The sequence below is a fragment of the Uranotaenia lowii genome, chromosome 2, assembly GCF_029784155.1.
Source record: "Uranotaenia lowii strain MFRU-FL chromosome 2, ASM2978415v1, whole genome shotgun sequence".
Lineage (NCBI taxonomy): Eukaryota > Metazoa > Arthropoda > Insecta > Diptera > Culicidae > Uranotaenia > Uranotaenia lowii.
Genome location: NC_073692.1, coordinates 16,589,333 through 16,611,330, shown reverse-complemented (window position 1 = coordinate 16,611,330; position 21,998 = coordinate 16,589,333). Strand labels below are relative to the sequence as shown.

At 36.3% G+C, this 21,998-nt stretch overlaps 1 protein-coding gene across 1 annotated transcript; it reads right to left on the bottom strand.

Moving 5' to 3' along the window:
• Positions 1-401: 401 nt before the first annotated feature.
• LOC129741104 (uncharacterized protein K02A2.6-like) lies at positions 402-1,895 on the bottom strand. Its single transcript, XM_055732807.1, has one exon. The coding sequence runs from the start codon at positions 1,893-1,895 to the stop codon at positions 402-404; it is 1,494 nt and encodes a 497-aa protein (XP_055588782.1).
• Positions 1,896-21,998: the final 20,103 nt, after the last annotated feature.

Here is a 21,998-nt window from a genome sequence, read left to right as displayed (position 1 = left end):
TGCAATTTAAGAGAAACTGTAAACATTAACTTGTAGAAATTTTGACAGCTGTAGCCAGAGCATTTCATAATGGTATCTGTGCAGGTTACACCTTTGTCTGCTGCGGCTTAACTTACCGTGGGAAAGCACGTCTTGTCGGTCCGGCGTCTAAAATGCGAAAGAGGACGAGTTCGGTCGAATGTCACTCTCGTGGTCTGTTTGGTCCATTAGTGTGCGTGTGTCGTATGAGGAATATGTTGCAGGGTTCGATGTCATGTTTATGTCACAGCAGGGGTGTATCGCATCCACACATCTCCCTTTCCCTCCCATGAAAAATAAAAGGTTTCATTTGAGTGTGTATTATCTATTGCATGTATTCTGTGATTTCTGATTCATCTACTATTTATTCCATTAAAGCATGGTTAAAAGGAGTCACTGACATTTCTAACGAAGTCTTTCAGATATAATGGCGATGTTCTCTGTCTCACTGGGCGTTCTTCTACGGTTCCACGGTCACGTATCATAGTTTCTTTTTCTTCATCCTTACGCCATTCTCCTACTTTCTTCGTCTGAGTAACATGACGTTTAAGAATGGCTCCATCATTACTAAGAGTGAGGTTGCCGTTAGCTTCTTCAAGAACGACATACCGCTGAGGGTCGAATCTGGTTTCACCCTTCAGCTTGTTGGATCGTTCAATGATCACGGTGTCGCCTGGTTTCACGCGACACTCCCGGGCTTCCCGACGTGCATCCTCTCTCTCTTTACCCGACAGCTTAGCTTCTCTATCCCTCTCGTCCAAAGTTTCTTTTCTATAATTCGCTCTCTGGTAATTCAAAAGCGGCAGACGGCGTCGGATTTTCCGGCCCATCATTACCTCTTCTGGTGGTATGCCAGTTATCGAGTGAGCAGCAGCGTTGTGAGCGTTAACAGCGGCCCTCAGCTCATCTGAGAACTTCGTACCATTAACAGTGGAAGACGCCATAGCCCTGTTCACAAGCTTCATATAATTCTCCGCCAGACCGTTCTGTTGAGGGAACAATGGGGTGGAAAATACCGCGTTTATTCCTCTCTCTGTACAGTATCGTTGATACTCGACACTATTAAACGGTGGTCCATTATCCGAACGCATGGTTGATGGGAAACCTTCCCTGTCGAACACCTCTTCGAGGACTCGTCTGGTGTGTTCGAAACTGGTTGATCTTACTGCGCGAGTGATAAGGTATCTAGACCGGTAATCTACGATTACCAAAATAGATATTCCGCCTAGTTTTATGTATGGACCATTGAAATCAAGTGCAATTGTTTCCCAAACGGACTGAGGGGCAAATATGCGCATCATCGGGGTTGGCTTTTCGGGCATACCGTTCATTGCGCATGTTTTGCATGATACGACCCATTTTTCGGCATCGGCTGCCATTCCCGGCCACCATACACGTTCCCTTAGGATACTCTTCAGTTTCGCTATTCTGGGGTGACCATCATGTGCCAGCGACAAAGTGCGTTCTTTCAGAGTTTCTGGTATTACTGCGCAACCATTCTTCACTATCAAGCCGTTCTGTAGAGAAAGTTCTTTTGCAACAGAGCGAAACTTGTTCAGATCAGGTGTCCATTCCCCTGATTCCAACGATACGATGACTTTTTGGAGTACTGTATCCTTCTCCGTAGCTTCTTTTATCTTGCTCTCTGTAAGGAAATTCTCTTTGGTTGAATTGAGGCAGGCTATTTCCCAGGGGCTCTTTTCTTCATCGAATGCGACATCTGTTCCTACATAAAGTCTGGACGACGGGTCAGCGATATTGTTGCGTCCTTTAACAAATTGTACTTCGTAGTTGTAGGGACTAAGGCGGAGTGCCCATCCGTCAGCCCTGGTTAGTGCTCTTTTTGAGTTCTCACGCGTGCGGTTAAGAATGAACATTATGCCTTCCGCATCGGTTCTCAAAATAAAATGCCTTCCGAGGAGGAAGAACGAAAAATGTTCGATTGCCCAAACGGCCCCTAGTGCCTCGCGCTGACTTTGAGCATACTTTTTTTCAGTCGAAGTCAAGGCTTTCGATGCAAAGCTTATTATTCTTGGGGAATGCCCAACTCTCTCTTGTACCAGGACTGCTCCTAGTGCGATTGGAGAGGCATCTGTGTACAGTATCTGAAGTAAACTCAGAACATAACAATTAGCTCGGCATGCTTCTGTCAATTAACACCGCAGCAAATTTTGTGAATTTCCATTAACGAATGTCGCAACAAACTGTGACTTCCGTCAACACATATGGCAATTAACCACGCGGACTCCCGTCAACGCACTCTTAGGAAACCATGCGAACTCCCGTCGACGCACACTGCCGCAAATCATGCGGACTCCCGTCGACGCACACAAAAATAAATCACGCGGACTCCCGTCACACACACACTTTAGAAAACCTAGCGGACTCCCGTCGACGCACACTGCAACAAATCATGCGGACTCCCGTCGACGCACACTGTAGCAAATCATGCGGACTCTCGTCGACGCACACGGCAGCAAGTCATGCGGACTCCCGTCGACGCACACAAAAATAAATCACGCGGACTCCCGTCAACGCATACTTTAGAAAACCATGCGGACTCCCGTCAACGCACACTTTGGAAATCCATGCGGACTCCCGTCGACGCACACGACAATTTATCACGCGGACTCCCGTCGACGCACACAAAAATAAATCACGCGGACTCCCGTCAACGCACACGACAATTTATTACGCGGACTCCCGTCGACGCACACTGCAACAAATCATGCGGACTCCCGTCGACGCACACTGTAGCAAATCATGCGGACTCCCGTCGACGCACACGGCAACAAGTCATGCGGACTCCCGTCGACGCACACAAAAATAAATCACGCGGAATCCCATCAACGCACACTTTAGAAAAGCCACGCGGACTCCCGTCGACGCAAGCTGTGATGAAAGAAAATTCTCATTGATGTCACTTTCGCAAAAGGAAAAAAAACTAACACATTATGCGGACTCCCGTCGACGCACACAAAAATCAATCACGCGGACTCTCTCCAACGCACACTTTAGAAAAACCACGCGGACTCCCGTCGACGCATGCTGAGATGAAACAAATTCTCATTGATGCCACTTTCGTAAGAGAAAAAAAAACTAACACACTATGCGGACTCCCGTCGACGCCATTTTTGCCATGCGGACTCCCGTCTACGCATTCCTGAATAGTAAGAGATTTCCTTCATTTTTCTTTCAAAAACGAGGAATCCATTTTTTTGTTGGTCCTCTCCAGTTGCTTGCAATAAAGCAAGCTCCTGGCAGGAATCGCCAAATGTGCAGGTTACACCTTTGTCTGCTGCGGCTTAACTTACCGTGGGAAAGCACGTCTTGTCGGTCCGGCGTCTAAAATGCGAAAGAGGACGAGTTCGGTCGAATGTCACTCTCGTGGTCTGTTTGGTCCATTAGTGTGCGTGTGTCGTATGAGGAATATGTTGCAGGGTTCGATGTCATGTTTATGTCACAGCAGGGGTGTATCGCATCCACACAGTATCTCCTACTCAATGATTTAGCAAAGAAAGGTCATACAAATCGATAGTTTCACTCATTGATTCGGGATACGAAATTCATGTGGAGGACCAACAATCTTAATCTTCTATGCCGATCTGGAAAAATTTAGGTGAAAGTGTTTACATCGATTAATTCATAGTTCTAACTATGTATGCATATTGTATATGCTACTGGACTTGGCATGCATTTGCAAATTTCCTGGTGCCAGTTCCTAAACTCGAAAGTCGGCCAAATCAAAAGCCATTTGATATGTAGTTGAAATTTGGGTACGTCTGCCTTTCTGATAAGAGAATTTAAAGTGATCAGGATCCTCCGGGGAGGGGATGCTCTTCCTGGTTCCTAGCAAGGTCAAATCTCACTTGAATCCTGTTTGCTCTCGAAAGTCTACACACAATATACTTATTTCACTTTCATCAGCATCATCGGCACAACCTTGACGTTTTGGCTCTGGCTAAGTAGAGCAATGCACCCGTATCTGGATGCAGGATGCTCCCTGGAATCCCAGAGGAAGATTCACCAACAACCCTCAGCTGATGATGTGAGTCTAAAACTACCTACCATCTTGTCGTATCGAGGACAGGCAGCAGGAGGCAGCAACAACTCTACACACTTCTCATTCATTGATAAGTTTGCACACATCCCAGCCAGACAAACTACCAACCGGTACCGTCATCCCCCCTTTCCTCGTGAACTTCCGCACTTAGTCTGGGTGCCATCCTCAAGAAGATATAGGTTCCCAGTTCCTACTGTGATGGCCAAGGAAGGAACAGTGGAATCGAGGGAGGTTGACACGGTTTCGGCATCACTTCCCATATCAACATAACCTGTACAACAAAAGATAGAATTTAGTTTCCCATCTTGGGTATTGGCGTAGGTAAACGAACTATTCTTATTTTCAAATGTACCTAACTAGTAAGGTTACAGAAACCGAAATCTGTTGATGCTCAACGCTCATTCATAATAACAAAGCGCTTGCTTTGTCAAAAGCCGACGGTAAATTGGGTCGAATATGACGAAGGAAAGGCCGCCAAATTTGCGCTTGAATATACTGGAAAATGTAACATTTATTAGTATGAAACACAGAAATTTGGACAAAGAATTATAAAATTGCAAGAATGGAAAAAATGACAAATAAATAAAATATTTGAAAAAAGTGCAAATTTGACAAGTAACAAAAAATTTTAATAAAAAATGGACCAATTTTTTTTTTTAAAGACAAACCTTTTAAAATCACCTATTTAAAAACAATGTCATTCCAGTGATTTCTGTCATTTTAATCATTTTTGTCATTTTTGTCATTTTTGTCATTTTTGTCATTTTTGTCATTTTTGTCATTTTTGTCATTTTTGTCATTTTTGTCATTTTTGCCATATTTGTCATTGTTGCCATTTTTGTCATTTTTGTCATTTTTGTCAATTTTGCCATTTTTGTCATTTTTGTCATTTTTGTCATTTTTGTCATTTTTGTCATTTTTGTCATTTTTGTCATTTTTGTCATTTTTGTCATTTTTGTCATTTTTGTCATTTTTGTCATTTTTGTCATTTTTGTCATTTTTGTCATTTTTGTCATTTTTGTCATTTTTGTCATTTTTGTCATTTTTGTCATTTTTTTCATTTTTGTCATTTTAAAATTTTGCACCGGTCAGTTTTTTAAGCCAATCGTCAAAATGTAGGTACGTATATGGTCTGTTTTGAAAATCGACAGTGCCATGTTGGTTTATATCCTAGTGATTAAACATGATTCAAGCTAAAGTTTTGACGAGCATCGTCAATCAAACATGAATTTCTTCTCAGCAGATAAAAAGGTTTCAAATCTCTGCATAAATTACTTCCTCGAACTATGTGTTCGTTAAGAAGCATTCCTTTCTGTTTGTGACAATTGGAAAGAAAAGGGTGCAAGGAATAGACTTCTTGCGCATAAGCTAGGGGAAAGGGTTGATTCCACGAAATTGACCGTTTTCGTGTTTTTTTTTGTGGATTCAATTCCTCTAACCCTATTTCATCCTTGAATGAACGCAGCACAAACTGTGTTCGTTTGTCCAGTTTCGAAGGCGCATCATTCGGCCCTCGTTGGTCATTCGGGGCCTATCAATAACCGAAATAGCCAAAACTTTACGTTCCGTGTCCGTTCTTCCGTTCGTTCCCAGGCCAGTCGCCTAGGACGGGACACTTTCCTGGGCGACTGGTCAAACAAGTTTCCACAAATGGGACAGTTTATAATTTCCTTGAGGGGACAGACAGCTGCATGGGAATCTTGTTTTTTTTTGCTCGGTTTAGTCCTGTCCGGCGATTTTTAGGCGATTTTGGTGCATTCAAATGTTGAAAATAATGAGGAAAACTAGTTTTTTCTGACAAGTTTTTTACTATACAAAATTCACTAGCTGCCTACCATCTGTCTCGAGGTCAGCTCTTAGTGACCTCTCACGTATGGCGCACAATTGGTTTCAGAGGAAGGAAGGTTCGATACGAGAATTTTTCCGTTATAATTTAGCTGGCCAGAATGCTTTAACTGACGTTCGCACATTTTGATCTAAAGCAAAAAAAAATCAAACAGTTATCGGGGCTAAATTTATTCTCTAGAACCCAAAATTGTTTTCACTGAAAAATTTACAAAAGTTCAGTTTAACAACTGCAAACATCTTTTATTAGCTTAGCTTAGCTTGATTGACTACTCACATCCACCTTAAACTATGAAATCCGAAAATGTTTCATATTCAGTTCTTTTCTTAATTAACAAAACTTATATTTTCATATGGCATTAAACAACTTTCCTATTGAAATCATATTCACGCATTTCTAACTCCATAGTCGCAGGCGTGGCTAGGTAGAACGTGGAACTCTCCAGTGGTTGCTACTCCGTGATTGACCGAAGCCATCAATTGTGTACAAAGGTCAAAAGAATGGAACTTGGGAATAGTAGCTCATTCTCAATGTACAAAACTGATGCTTTCTCTCTCTTTTAACATTAATAACGGTGCCGGCCACGTTCAAGTAGTCAATATATAGTTAGGAAAAATAGAGAAAGGAATGAGAGAGAAATAACTTTGAACTGCAGGTCACCTATGCATTCAAGCAAATAATTTTTTAAAGGAGAGTGGGTGAAGGAATATGACCTGGAGACACTTTTGACTGTGCCTGTGTTGTGATTTTAAAGAATAAAATATACTCCTGCACTCCTATTGTCTGTGTAAAATGCAAGCTATAAACTCATTTCCTTCATACTTTACCTAATTAAACCACTTCTGACAAATTAAGTTTAAAAAGATTTGTGATGACCTCTCGGACTGAGCGTCTCCATCCACAGCTTCATCAACAAACATTTAAACGCAACGTTTGAATATTAGGACTCATCGATATTGCTTGCAACATTGAGAAATGAAATTCTCAACACTTTTGTGTGCAAAAATCTTGTTTTTTTTTCATGTAACAGAGGGAACTGTTTACCATCACTGGGTAAATTTCACATAACTTTATCGTTTTTTCATGTCCGCTACTATTTTAAGTCATAAATAAACTAAATGTTGAATTCAATGATTTAGCAACAGGGATTTTGGTTTGAAAATGAGATACTATTTATTCGTTTCTGTTCGTCCTTACAAGCTAACTTAGACCTATAGCGATAACAATCTTGTCGCTTAACCAAGGTGATTCCCAACTTTGAATCATTCCTTAAATACTATCATATTCTGGGCCAACCACCCAGAATAAACTGCCAACACTGCAGGGTAACTCATGACCACAAGCTGCGTTGGCTGAGTTTAGCGTGCATGATGACAACATTTATATTGTTGCCATCATCATTGACTATCATTAACTGTCAACCGCTATTGTTCTCAATATTCGAATTGACTAAAGAGGACGAAACCAAAACAATCGGTTTTGGTTTCATTCGAATGTGGCCGCGAAACATCGAGTCTGGAAAATCGTATCAACACTAAATAATTACTTCTTCATCGCAACAATTATGAAATATATATATTTGAAATCGGTTGAATTTTAAATTTAGGTCCTTATTCTGCGCCGCACATGAGGTGACGATTGTCACGTCACCTCGAGTCACCGTGAGATTTGTCACCTTATTCCCGGAGTCGATGCGGGTAAAGTGACAGAGGTTCATTCTAGGTGAGTGACCAAATGAGCGCACCTGTCAAAATGATTGAATTTAGCTGGTGCTGTTTTGATTTTGCTCTCGCTTCCGAATTGTTTTTTTTTTTGTGTAACAGTTTAGAATTTCGGTTCGAAAATGGCCATCCTCGGATTGTACGGTCACAGCAAGCTGCTTGAGGATAATAAACAGACGATTTGTGCGACGTAAGTTAAGATTTCGCTCATCAAAGCTGGGTTCGGATCTAGGTCATATTGCCAAAAAACAAAAGCATAAGCCGACGGCTGCTGCTCCTAAAAATCAGTGCACAAAGAGGAGGTTTAACATTTCCAAAAGGTTTATCAGGTATGTAAAATAATTTGTGTTTTGTACCTAAAACTATTCGATCAGAATGATTTTAATAAATTTTGATCATCCAAGAGAAGATTTTTTTTTAATTTTTAGTAATGGCGAATGCTGTCCAACCGAGGTTATCCCCGTGACATGCCGGAAATTGTAAATTATCGCCTACCAGATAGAAGATCATGGAATGTCGAGCACTTATCGAAAACAACAAAATAGCAGCAGCAACATCAGATTCAAATGTCAAATTTCGGTAACATAAACCTGTATTCGGTATTCAATTTACCTTAAAATTGGATTCCAGATTTGAATTCGAAAACCACACTTAAAATTGTGCTTCAGTTTTAGCGTCGAATCCATATTTCAATTTGATTTTCAAAAAGTTATTTAATAAAGCATTGAACCAAATGAAAAAAAAAAATGAATTCAATTGATTTTCATTAACGGCTTATTTTTCTTTGGAACCTCACAGGAAATTAATTTTTGTTTAAATGTTCTGACTTGTCGTTTATTGATACCGGTAATCCTCACCTGTATCTTTCACTTGCATTCCACATTTTTTTATTTAAAAAAATATTTTTTAAATATTTTATAATCATAAAAAAGTGAAAAGAAAATTTAAAAACTTCATTTGTAGATCATACTTTCCATTCAGTATTCCAATTCAAATTACATATTTTAGATAGCAATGAAATATTTATATTTAAAAATCATATTTGCTAATAAATTTGTTTCATTTTGTTTCCAAAACTATCATTCATTAGTATAATTTACTATTTAGAGTCTAACATTCTTATTTACATGAATTTTCAATTAAATTTCAATCTCGTCACCACCTGAAAAGGTACCAACAATTCTCCCCTAAAATCGTCACCTGAATGCAACGATTCTCACCCACGGTGACTACGAGAATAGGGTAAGAACTCACAAAGTTCATCCGAAGTGACAATCCATGGCCGTAGGAACGGGGGGGTTTTGGGGGTTAACCCCCCCCCCCCATGAAGGTTTACAAATGCCAAGTGAATTTTGTTTGCTAAACATAAAATTTGAAATTTACAATCAAATTTTGATGAACAACTGAAATGATTCAAGAGTATCAATAGTGCAACAATCTCAACTCAAAACCTCAAAATGTCGTTCCAGGACTACAATTCTTCAACAATTTTTCAAAAAAAGCCTCACTTGTTGATAGTAATTCAGTCCCAAATATTGAACCCCAACACTAAGCTTACCATTTTGTCCGGATTTTGATCAGATTTTCTCACTCTATATGCAAAGTCAAACGAAAGTTTCAGTTTATTCCTTAGAATTATGTATCTTGCATTCAAATGATTTTAGTAAATAAATTTTGTCAAAATAAACACAAACGATTTTTTGGAACCCTCAAATATGATTCTGAATCGGCTGATGTGTTTTAATAAAAAAAACAGTTTCCACGTATTTTTCATCTTGATTCTAATAAAAAAAATTCCAAATTATTCCTGCAAATTGGCCGGATTTTGGAGAAAATTTTGTAACAATATGCCCTTATTTTGCAAAGTTTTAGGATAACATTGCTTGGATTTGCCCAACCCCGATACTAGCGGAAAAATATCTAGTAAGTATCCAGTTCATTATTCTTTATTTTCAGTTTGGATCAAATTCAGCATTTGAAATTCAAACCATTTTGAAAATTTGATCTGAAATTTTTATCCTCAATCAATACGCAGAGTTGAAACATAAAAAAGTTTCATGAGTCCTAAATTGAAAAATGTGAAACAATTTCATCATTAACCATTTTATTTTAATTCACAAGTTCAATTGAAAAAAAAATGTATATTGAAGAAAACCATAAATTCAGAATCAAATAAAAGATTTCTCGTTAAGGGTTCTGACACAAATTTCACTTTTCGGTTTCAAATTGATTTTAACCTGGAATTTAGATTCAGGTTTTGAATTTAGCCTAAATTTAAGTTATAAAATTAATATTAAAATTTCATTAAAGAATCAAATCGCAGTTTCATGGCTTTGATTTTTTATTCAACATTAAAATTTTAAATTCAAACATTAGTTTAGAAACGGAAAAGTGGTGGAAATCGCATATAAAAAATTAGAATCTGGATTCATTTTAATTTGTTTTTGTAAAATCTAGATTTAAATTTTGAAAACTCTAATCACAGAATTTAAATTATGAAATATAATAAATGATAATTTTTTGAACTTGTTTTTTATCCTTAGGTAGAAATTCAGCTGGCAATTTTATTATACATATAATCTTCAAAATCTGGAAAATTTATTAGTGATTTTTCAAAATCAAAGGTTCTAACAAAAATCTTTACATCAACTAAAATCAGAGTTTACAGGAGTAGAAAACTAACCTTATTTGAACCGTAAACCTAACTTTCTACTTTCATTTCTGAATATTTGATACAAATGGTCATGTTTGTGGTTCAACAGAATTAGCTTGCTAATTTAAATGAGTAAAAAGTTTTTTTTTTCTAAATGAAGCATTCAAAATCCTTTTTTTTCAATTAAAGTCTTTTCTACATCATTGTGTCACTCGGGACTTTTATAAAAGATGCAGTTGGCGCAACAGTCATTAAAAAACTTATCTGGGACAATTGTGTTAGATGTTTACTTTTGGGCCCAAACTTACAGACATCATCTCAGGAGGCATATCACAAAAGTCAATAGTTTTTAAAGCTTAATGAAAAAAAAATTGGCAACTCCTAGGAATAATTTTTAAAAAAATGTTTTAATGCAAAACAGCTTTAAAGTGAATAATTAGTACTTAAAACATATGTATATGTACATTTTTTTCACTTGTTTATACATTGTTCAAGCAAAAAAGTTATAGGAAAAAAAAAATGTCATCAAAACCCCCCCCATGAGCTGGTTCTTCCTACGGCCCTGTGACAATCCTCACCTAAACCGACTACTGGAATAGAGTGACTTGGGTGACTCTACACAGTAAACGAAAATTACCGAGTTCGGTAATTTTTTTTACCGAAATCCTAACATGTGTAAATCGTTAAACTGTTCGGTATTTTTTTCGGTAAAAAATAAACGATCATCGGTAAATCGATTCTTCATTTACCGATGTTCGTTTATTTTTTAACGAAAAAATTACCGAACTGCTTAACGATTTACACATGTTAGGATTTCGGTAAAAAAAATTACCGAACTCAGTAATTTTCGTTTACTGTGTACTATCATCACGTCATGCGCGGCGCAGAATAAGGGCCTTAGTTACGCCGAAAAAATAGAGATAAACAGGATACTATCATACTTCTTCATATATAGAGTTTTAATATGCAATTTAAACAATTTGACGCATTCTTTAAGCACCACTCAAAGGTCATCTACAAAAAAATTCCTTGCAAAACATTGTTACAAACAACAACAAGAAATGTGATTATCGATCACTCGAAAATAATAAAACAAACATTCGAGGTTGCCATCGTATCACACATTTTTAGTAATCCACCAAAACTACACGGAGAAAAAAGACGATAATTGTTCCAATTATTTCAGCTTGTTAAACCAATAATCAAAATGCAGTTGATTTTTTCGCATTCAACTACTTTTATAATAGATTCAACTACAAACTTCTAATTGTCCTTACATAATCGACTATCAATATAACGCATTCAACTGTATGATTTATTTTATGCACTCAACTATAAATACAATAGATTCAACTATTAACTGCTGATTGACCTTATGTAATCAACTATGAATATAATAGATTCAATCGAATGGTATAATTGATTCAACTGTAGATATGATAGATTCAACTACAATTGTATGATTGATTATAGGCATTCAACTACAAATATAATAGATTCAACTGTAGTGGTATAATTGATTCAATTGTCAATATGATAGATTCAACTACAAATGTATGATTGATTCTAGATATTGAACCATAAATATAGTAAATAAAACTATATTGTTATGATAGATTCTGTTTTGCTTGAAAACATAGTGTTTATCAGCAAAAACAAAAAAATAGGAAGTGTGGAACCCAATATCGGTGGACATCGGTGGCAAAACGCAAGAGCTCGCCGGTGATGGGGAAACTTTTTTTTTTATAAAACGAACACAAACACATACAGAATCTCAATGAAACATGATGTTTCCTCGAAGAGATTCCTTTTTTCTTAACTCTAAGCGTACATCTTTCGAGGATATGATGGCTAGCATCTTCCAAATGCTAAAACCACCAACCTATCGAAAGTGTACTATGTATGCCGTGACCGGGATTCGATCTCATACCCCCTGGCTTAGAAGACTTGAAGGCCATCCTCTACGCCATGGGCGGCGGCTTTTCCTCTACCAGTTCGTGGCAGTGGTCGTGTAGAAGACCGACAGTTCCTGGAATTGGGAAAAGTACACGTACTCTGGCTGCCCGGGAAATCGACGTGGGTCTCGACGTTCTTTTACACGATCCTGGCAGGATCCCACAGGAAACAAGCATTATGGTAAGTCAGCGTATGATAGATTTATGTCATGATATTGAGTAAATTTCCCCCCACAAGGTCAATCTTCGCCAGGTGCAGAAGCACGGACGTCTTCCGGGAACGATTAGTTAAGACGCACAATTTTCTGGGCAACCATGCATCAAGATCCAAAAAGAACAAAAGAGAAGGAACCAGGTAGTGGATATCGGGATTTCCGGTCAGGTTTTCTAGCATCATAGACGCTAAAACGAACTAAATGCAAAATGCTGAAATAATAAATTAAAGAAAATAAAATGTAGCCATAAAATTATTCCGAAAAAGTGCATCAGATATGATAACTTCCAATATAAACAGAAATTAAATTTACAGTTAACCTCAGTGAATCAATCATAGAAATAAAATTGAATCCATCATATCATTGTTGAATGTATAACATCAATCGTGCATTATAGTTGAATCAATTATATTTATAGTTGAATGCACAAAATTAATCATACAACTATAGTTGTATGAACTAGTCTGGTGCAAAATTAGTATGAGGCGCCATTTTTACCAAGCATTATTTTGCCGGAAGATATATTGGTTCAATGTTTTCGGTCGCAATTTCGATAAATCATCACAAATTCGGCGAGCTGTCTGAAAATGCACGACGAAACTGACCAACTAAATTTAAACAGATCCGAATTGCTATCTAACCTCAAATTTGCAACACTTTGTAGCAATTTGCATTAAATGATCGTTTTTTCTGCAAAACATTGATTGGAAAGCTTGCCTGTGAATCTTATGCAACCTTTGTGAACTTCCGAAGAACTTCTCTACATTTAACAGCTGATAAATACTAGAAGACTTTCCGTGCACGGCGATAGAAACATTCAAAAATCAAGTGTATCAATGGCACAAAAAAATTGTGATTTTTTCCGCAACAGAACCTTCAGACTGTTCACTTTTTTCACAATTGATTCATAATCTAGCCAAGGTGCTCGAATTAAACACAAAAAAAACTGAGTTAAAAAGGGCACCCGCTTAGCTCACTTTCTAAGGACAACAGACAAAATGGCATCCGGCAAAAACGATGTTTGTTTTTATTTTCTCCTGACCTCAAAAAGTAGAATAAATTTATTTCTAGTATGGTAAGCTAAAGATACTTAGCGTAAGTATCAGAAAATGCGAAAAATAGAAATTTTCATTGTTGAATTTCGAAGAAAATAAAGATTAAAGTTCAAAGTGCGCGGTGCTTTCACGGTAATCACTTTGCTACTTATACCGTGAATCTGCTGAACCAGAAAAAAGTAAATTTTTGTCCAAAAATAACAAAATTCAAGAAAGTGCCTCAAATTGCGACGTGTTAAAAAGCACTGACCTATAATCAAAACTCATCTTAAGTAACATGGCAAAGAAGCCAACACCATGGAAAACTTGAGCAAAAATTCACGCGTTAGTGGTGAGGAGTAAAGTTCTGAATTCACAAAATCTGTTGAAATGTACACTATTTATTTAACGATATTTGAATCTGTTTTTTTTTCTCCAAAATTAATCGTTTACCTTGGAACCTGATCCCCACTTTCTTTTTAATCACTCCTTACTTCGAACTCTAAAACTTTTGGATCTTGTGTAAAGATCCTGAAAGAGCAACGATCGGCAAATCACATTCTAAGTTGAAGAAAATTAATGCAGAATTGTTATAACACTCGATGGTACAGTTAAAACAATTCGAAAAACTTAATATAAATCAGAATGCAACTTTAAATTTATGATAATGAGATGCGCTGTAATTTGTCTTGGAATGATTTTATTCGCTTAGTTCTGTTGATATGTAAGTTGATTTTATCAAATGGAGAAAAATTAGGTTATGATGAATTCCACGTCATTCGCGGGTGAGTTAACAATGAGTAGAATAAAGTAAATCTATATACTCATTCATATACAAGCTCAGTTCTTTGTTTTCCCACCTGAAACTCCATTTACCAAGTTATCCACCCACGAATCTACCGATGGGGGATGCTGCGGGCTCCCAGACTGGCCGTAAGAAGTCGACGAGGACAACGCTAGCGGCGACGACGATTCCGAACGACGACGACGGCGTCGGTGTATAATATTCGCTTTAGGTGGGATTTGGGAAATAAAATTAATTTTTAAACCCTGGAATGGGAGGCCAAAAGCCAACAGCATACGGTAAACGTTATTCTTCGTTATGCTATGGAAATTAATAAAATCGGAACGAGAGTGGAAGAAAAATGGCAACCCTCCCCCCAACATTCGAATGGCTGTTAAAGTTTCCCATCAACTGAAAATTGTGACTGACAGAATCCATTAGGGGGAAGAATTTTTAGGACTGTGCTTAATTTCGGTTCTGTCTAACGTTTTGGATGTCTGGTATTCTGAAACTCGTTGTAAATGAGAACATTTAAAAGAAATTAAAAAAAAAATGAAAACAAAGTTTTTCTAAACTAATGGTTTGGCGGATTTCATTCGAAAACACAATCAAGTTGAGAGATCATTTTCACCTTTCACCCACATCATAAAACTACCAATTACTGCTGCCGGCTTTATCGCTTGGCGTTTCCAACCATTTGCGAGCTGATTTATTTCATTATATGATTTCATTTGCCTTGATTTCCAAAACTTATGTGAGCGAACTTACCCTCTGTAGTCGATAAATCTGGGACCCTGATCTCGCTAACCCATAACAATAGGGATTTATCGTTTTTTCCAAGTGCACCCCTTTTTTGCGCACCAACAAAACACGTAAACATAACAAAGATTATGGCCCCATTTGTTCCCAATCGTGGCCATCAAAACGCCGCTAAGCGCACACCCAAAGCAAAGCCAGTTTACGCAATAACCAAAACGAAACGGAAAGGATACCGGCGGAAGTTTAGGTTCGTAGGAAGGTGGAAAGAAAAAACCCATCCCAGTTTTCCGAATTTTCTCGGAGCCATTGTTTGTCATAAAAATGCGAGCAGCATTTTTAATGATCAATAAACATCTTACTCTTATGGTGGTGGGCTTCTTTTTTCTGGAACGCTTTCCACCTCACTTCTCAAGAGCCCAACCCCGCAGCAGCAGCAGTTGTTGGAAAATATTTGCCTTTTTTCCTCACACCTACATACATACGCAGCCAGCCACTCAGTATAAAGTGGACCCATTATAACGCAAAAGTTCCGTGCTTAGGAAGGCGAATGGTGCCTTCTTGAAATCTGAACTTCTTATTGCTGCACACTGCTGCCTTTGACTTTTCCGGTGAAAAATGGACTAATTGAAAAGAAATAGAATTATTAATTGTACATACACAGACTACATACAGACATACATACAATAACTTTTTTTTGTTTTGCAGTCTTCTAGTGAAATATTTGTCTCAATCTAGGCTTCAAGAAATGAGTCAATGAAGAAAAAAGTTATCAATGAAAATCCAGTATTTTTTTCTTCTCTTTAGCAATATACTTTAAAATCCTATTCCCGCTTAAGACTCAACCAACCCTTCTCCATGGTCAAATCGTTCTGAAATTTGGCATGTGACCTTCTAGTAAGCTTATAATTAATTTTGACTTGGAGCGAGTAAGATTTGCCATGTTTAATTTTTCCTATACTATGATAAGTACACCGCGGTTCGTTAGATTATTCAAAAATGCAAAAATTACTTTTATGGTAAAGTGACCATAACTTCTTCAATTTTCAACCGATTTTGATGAATAACCACTTGAAATCTTTGTTTTGAATTGATTTTTGAGGCCAAAAGAAAATCAGATTTAAGAAATGTTACCTTCGAGTCTAAAAATTTCGCTGAAACAAGACTTTCTCTGAAAAAGTGCGTTTTTTAATAATTTTTTCTATCATAAAGTCACTATTATTAACCATACTGTTGAACATACGTAAAAATTTAGTTGAGATGAACGATAGCAAATTTATTCACCTTTAATATGCAAAAAAGAGATTTAAAATAAGTGTTATGCAGCTATTTGAATCTGCAGATATTTGAATCTGAGCAAATCCGGATTAAAAGGGGGGGGGGGCAAAAGGGGCAATTGCCCCGGGCTCCCCGGCTCGAAGCCCCCCCCCCCCCGAGGGAAAACTAAAGGGCCCCCGTTAAATAATATCTAGATTAATTTTTATCTTAAAAAAGTTAAGAGCCCTCCTTAGAGTAAGCAGTGAAGGAGCTCTCTCACATTTTGCGAGCTGAGAATATCAAAATCTATTGGACAAAACTGAATTAAAAAACAAATTAAGAAGAATTTGAGGCAAAACACCTCTAATTTTCATTTTTTATCGAAACATATCAGTTTCGATATTCTGTACAGAACAGGTAATCATTTTCAATGCATTCAAACGTCTTGCACAACAATAATATATGTTTGTTGTTACGTTAAGTTTCCAAGTTATGGTTTTCTTCACTAAAAAAGCAGTTAATTTCCCTTTATGATGAACATTTCAGAATTTTACCCAGGCAGTATCCGGGTTAATACCGCGTATAATAATAACTTTTCACCTTTCAATCATTATTATTGAAATTTTCATTGGTTTATAAATTCTAGACCCTTTGCTCTCTCTATTTTTGAAAGTAAAATCTTTGAAAAAAACTGTAGTTGCCAATCGACCAATCGACAGAACAGAATTTTTTTTATTGAATTTCCATCCCAATTTCTATCTTAGACTTGAAATTTGTATTGGAACATTTACAACTGACAAAATTTTTTAATCTACTTAAGTGAATATCCTAAATTCAGCATATCATTTTCCAAATGATAATTCTCAAATTATCATAAAAACGATCTGATAGTTGAGTTGCTAGTATCATTGAGTGATTTTCTTAATGTGAATATATCTATGAACTTAATCTTATCTTTTTCCAGATTCAATTCATTGGGATTTTCAAGACTTGTGTGGTTTCTTCAGTTACTGAAGTTCAGTTTCATAATTTTTCTGAATTTTGAAAATTCGCGATCTCTGTTTAAGTTTAAGGTACTAAACTCATTCGGATTGCATATCTGATATTTTCCAATGATAACTGATTCTGTGTTTTAAACATTTAATCTTTATTCTGAGTTTTGTTCTCAACAGATCATTTTTGCACTAATACCACTTTGGCTTTGTCACATTTAGAACAACAATTTGATAAAAAAAATTCTATCTGATAAGATTCATATTCAAAAACATCTCATGAAAAGGTTTTTTTTTGTGTTTCAAAGAAAGAATTGAAATTCACATTTGGTGCAATTTCTGCTTTTGCTCTGATTGTAACTTAATTTTATTCATATTTTGTTACTCAAAACTTAATTTGATATTATGATTTGAGACCCTGAATTTTGGTTCTGAATATAACGTGATTTAAAGTTTCGAATTCTTAAACTCTTATATATGTTTCTCTATGGAATGTGGATTTAATTATTATGTTTATTTTTTGTTTCAATTTTTTTTCTATGTTTCAAATCTGCATGATTCTTCCTAATTGTCACTAGGTAAATATCTATTTCTCGAATAAGCACAAACCAAACGATCAAGATGATATGAAAGTCATTTAAAATATCCATCCGGTCATTTTTATTAATCAGAGAATTTTAGTTAATGATAAGGGTTTTATAAACATATAAACAAAATTTTGCATTTTGCAGCTTTCATTTCTAAAAAATTTCCAAACTCTTCCGCATTGTTTGCACGTGATAAATTAACAGTTTTTATTTTAAGATACCAGAAACTATTTTCTACGCAGACAACATGGCTATTTCATGATAGTATACTGAACTCATTTCCAGTTTTTTTACACGTTTAAAATGTTTTGTATTTTCTGAGATAGCATTTGAAAAAAATCTCGAATTATAGGGGCCCCCCGAAAAAAATTTCCCCGGGCCCTCCGATGGCTTAATCCGGCCCTTAATCTGAGTACAAGTCCTTTTTTCATATTTCCAAAATTTCGTATTTGTAGCATAACTCAAAAACTGTTCTTCTGAGATTTTTTGGATTTCATTTTCGGATTTAGCGCCCGATTTCACATTAAAAATATATGTCAGCCAATTAAGTTCACGATTTTTTTTAAACTTACTAGAAAAATTAGAAATTTCAAGCTGTTTTGAAATGCTGGTTCAAATTTGATATAGAATTTCTTTCAAAATTTGATTCATGATTGTCTGAACTCATATTCATTTTCTATAATCCGTTAATAATTTTCCGAATTAGAGAAGAAAATAAGAAACCATTTTGAATTGTTGTTTTATATTGATATTTAAAGTTCTTAAACTTCATTGTTTTGCCGAATTCAAACAAAACTATGCTTCGAAAGGGCGAGCCAGAATTGAAAGATCAGAATCAGAATCATTAGGCCGGAGACAATATCAATTTTTTATTTATTTCTATTTTTAACTTTATTCAGAGTCAGTTTGTATCCACAATTCAGCTGAAATTTCAGGTTTTAAGTAAGATTTGATTTTATGATGCAAGTTTTGATAATTGAAAAAAAAATCTGTTTAAAACAGATCCACAGAATTTTTGTTACAAAAATGTTTTTTTATAAACAATATTTACTGAACGAGAAATATGTAATTTTAACGTCAGGAATCCGAAGTTAATTCCACATTTTCTTGGTGAATTATTTAAAATTATTATTATTGTAGTTTTTTTCCAAGAGCCAAATTTCAAATTCAAACCTTAAATTTGGATCAAGATTGCAAGATTCAGATTTCAGCGTAGAATTCGAATCTTTTACTTTCACTTTTAAAAATTTGATTTATTTGCGCGTTAGTGCGCGATAGTTGAAATTATTAAATCACTCAAAAGTTTAACGATTTAGCTTATTTCATTTGAACTAAGAATAAGCATTTTTTGATAAATTAAAGGATTTAAAAACAAACTTAGAGTGGATTATCATGAGCCACTTTTTTTCTTTGCTTCATAACTTCTTTATTGTATAAGATAAAATGAAAAAGATAAATGATACGGTTTTTTTACACAAAGTTCAAACCAACCATCGGAGTGCAACCCTTGATCTTAAATATGGTAAAAAGTCTATGGTTATTGGGGATAACTAAATGCAGACTCCTCAAATAATGCAAAAAATCCATTTCTGGCAGGCAAAAAGTGTTGCCTGACTGTAGACACCAAGTAAATAACTAATAATGATCAGTTCCAAAGATCGCAATCTGTGGATCCGGTTTTACGCAATATGACAGATGTGTTCTGATGGACGAACAAATTTATATTTAAACCGGATTTAAGAGATCAAATTCTTCGAGATGCCTACTCATGAGAAGGTTCCAACCAGATTCCACTTGCTTTTTCCAGGTGAGTTTTTGTAAAATATCCTGATTTTGCAAAGGTTTTGTAACAAGCTAAAAACAATTAAATACAAATTAAGCATTTTCGGGTTCCATATTTTAAGGTGGATGTGAGTAGTCAATCAAGCTAAGCTAAGCTAAGCTAAGCTAATATCCTGATTTTGCAAAGGTTTTGCTTCTGTGGTAAAAAAAATCAATACATGACTGAAAAAAGTGTGCAAAGATAAAAAAGAGATTTTATGAAAAAGTTAGAGTATTTCTTGAAATCATTGATAAATATTTTTTTCAATATTTTAACATTAAATATCATATTAACACCTTCATTTCCTCCATAGAAAATTTTTCGATCAAATGAATAGTTTTTAAAATACACACGTTTGTAACTGCCCGGATTCTGAATAATCATAGCCTTACATACATATAAACATGTAGTTTCACTACTACAAGTATCATAATTTCTATCACTTTTTCCCAACAGTCAATCTAGGATAAGCTTTTGGATGAATTCAACATAAATTGAAAAATAAAAATTTTCACACTGTTCACTGAAACCGATACCTTCTTTCAGCATAATGCGTAAGCACAGTTTTTTCTGAATCTAGTGTCTATCGAGCGTGTGTGCTATTTGGCAATCATAAAATACATTACGCACTTCCTCCCATGCACCAAAAACCCTCACGCACCCAATTTCTTCTGACATGGCCCGGGAAAATCCATCAGCCGGCCATGTTGGCGAAAAACTCCTACCAAGGAGCTAAAAGGAGAACGGAACGAAACGAAACGAAAAGACATTATTCTCCGCATTTGGATGGAACCGTTCGTTCGTGCGTCGGGCTGAGATTGCCCTGGCTTGGCCATGGCTTGTAAGGGAACGAAACGGAAATATCTCCAGATACCTAACTTGGAAGTGTTGGCGGTGGAATGAGAACTTCCACCCTCATTTCAATGTGGCCGACGGCCGTCTTCCATCATTGTTTCTTGACGGTCGGATAGCGAAAAACCATCCCGAATCCTGATGGCTGGCTGAACGCTGACGCTCAACTGGGATGGGATGGGATGGGTAACCCTATATTGCAGAATTGCTCTAAAATTGCGGAAGCATGACTTGGCTTCGAGTGGGTATGATGGTAAGGCGATGGAAAAAGGCGAAGGATTTTTGCGTTTCACGGAAGGTTTTTGCCGAGTAAGTGAAATTATAATGATGGCAGCTTTTCTGAGCTGAGTTTTTCCGAGATGGTGCAAAAAGCAATTTCAACCATCTGGAAGTAACGTTGCGCAAAAAAAATTGAGAGGTTTTTCATTTAAAGAGATGGTGAATATATTTGAAGGAAGGCGTTTCGGATCTTATTCTTGAGTTCATTTATTTTAGCTATTCTGATGATAATGGATTTTAAGATGATTCAGATAAAAATTCGTATCCAGATCAAAATAATGGACACCACTGTTCTCAGCACGTCTGGCAACAAAACAATTAAAAACTTAAAACGCGAGCAAATTTTAATCTTGCTGAGAATTAAATAATAATTTTCGATTTGTTGAATAATCACATGTGGTGATACCGCTGAGTAAAAAATTGCTGTATCACCAGCAATCAAGCGTGGTGTAGTGCCCTGTAATGGTAAATTACATAAATCATTTATTATACATCCAATTGTATAAATTGTTTGTATTTCGTATTTGGTTAAATAATTCGTTTTTTTTTTATAAAAAACAGGTTGTAAATAAATTTTAATAAAAATAGCTTGAAAAACGTCGAGTGGCATAGAGTTCAATGTTGATTTTTAATGGGAGCCTCCCGTTCTAACAGTGGGAAAGTCAGAAACCTATAACTTCAAATCATCTTTTTATGTCAAACTTTTTCAAATTGAAATTCACTCTACTGATTGACGCACGAAATGGAACAAAACTCATAAGCAGAAGTTTTTTTCTTCGAAAAACTTGCCTCGACAGTTTCCATGTGATGTCAGCGAAAAACTCATCAAAGTTTTCACTCATCCAAAAAGTTCCTCGAAATGGAACCTTCTGGGAAACTAAATATGCGCGGCAAGAGTGTATTGGTAAAACAAAGATGAAAATAAGAGAAAAAATAGTAGCTAAACTTGAATTTATTTCTTATAGCCCAGGCAGCTAAGCTAATCAAAAATACAGCACAGCTGCCACCATCAGGCATACAAGATCTCGGGCTGGTTTAACTCAAACAACAATTTTCTTCCGAGCTTCCAAGGATGCTGTTGTTGTTTTCCGTTGCCAACATTCTGCTCGGGGAGAATCGTTGCTGGGGCAGGGGGGCACCAATTGTAGATGACATAGACCTCCC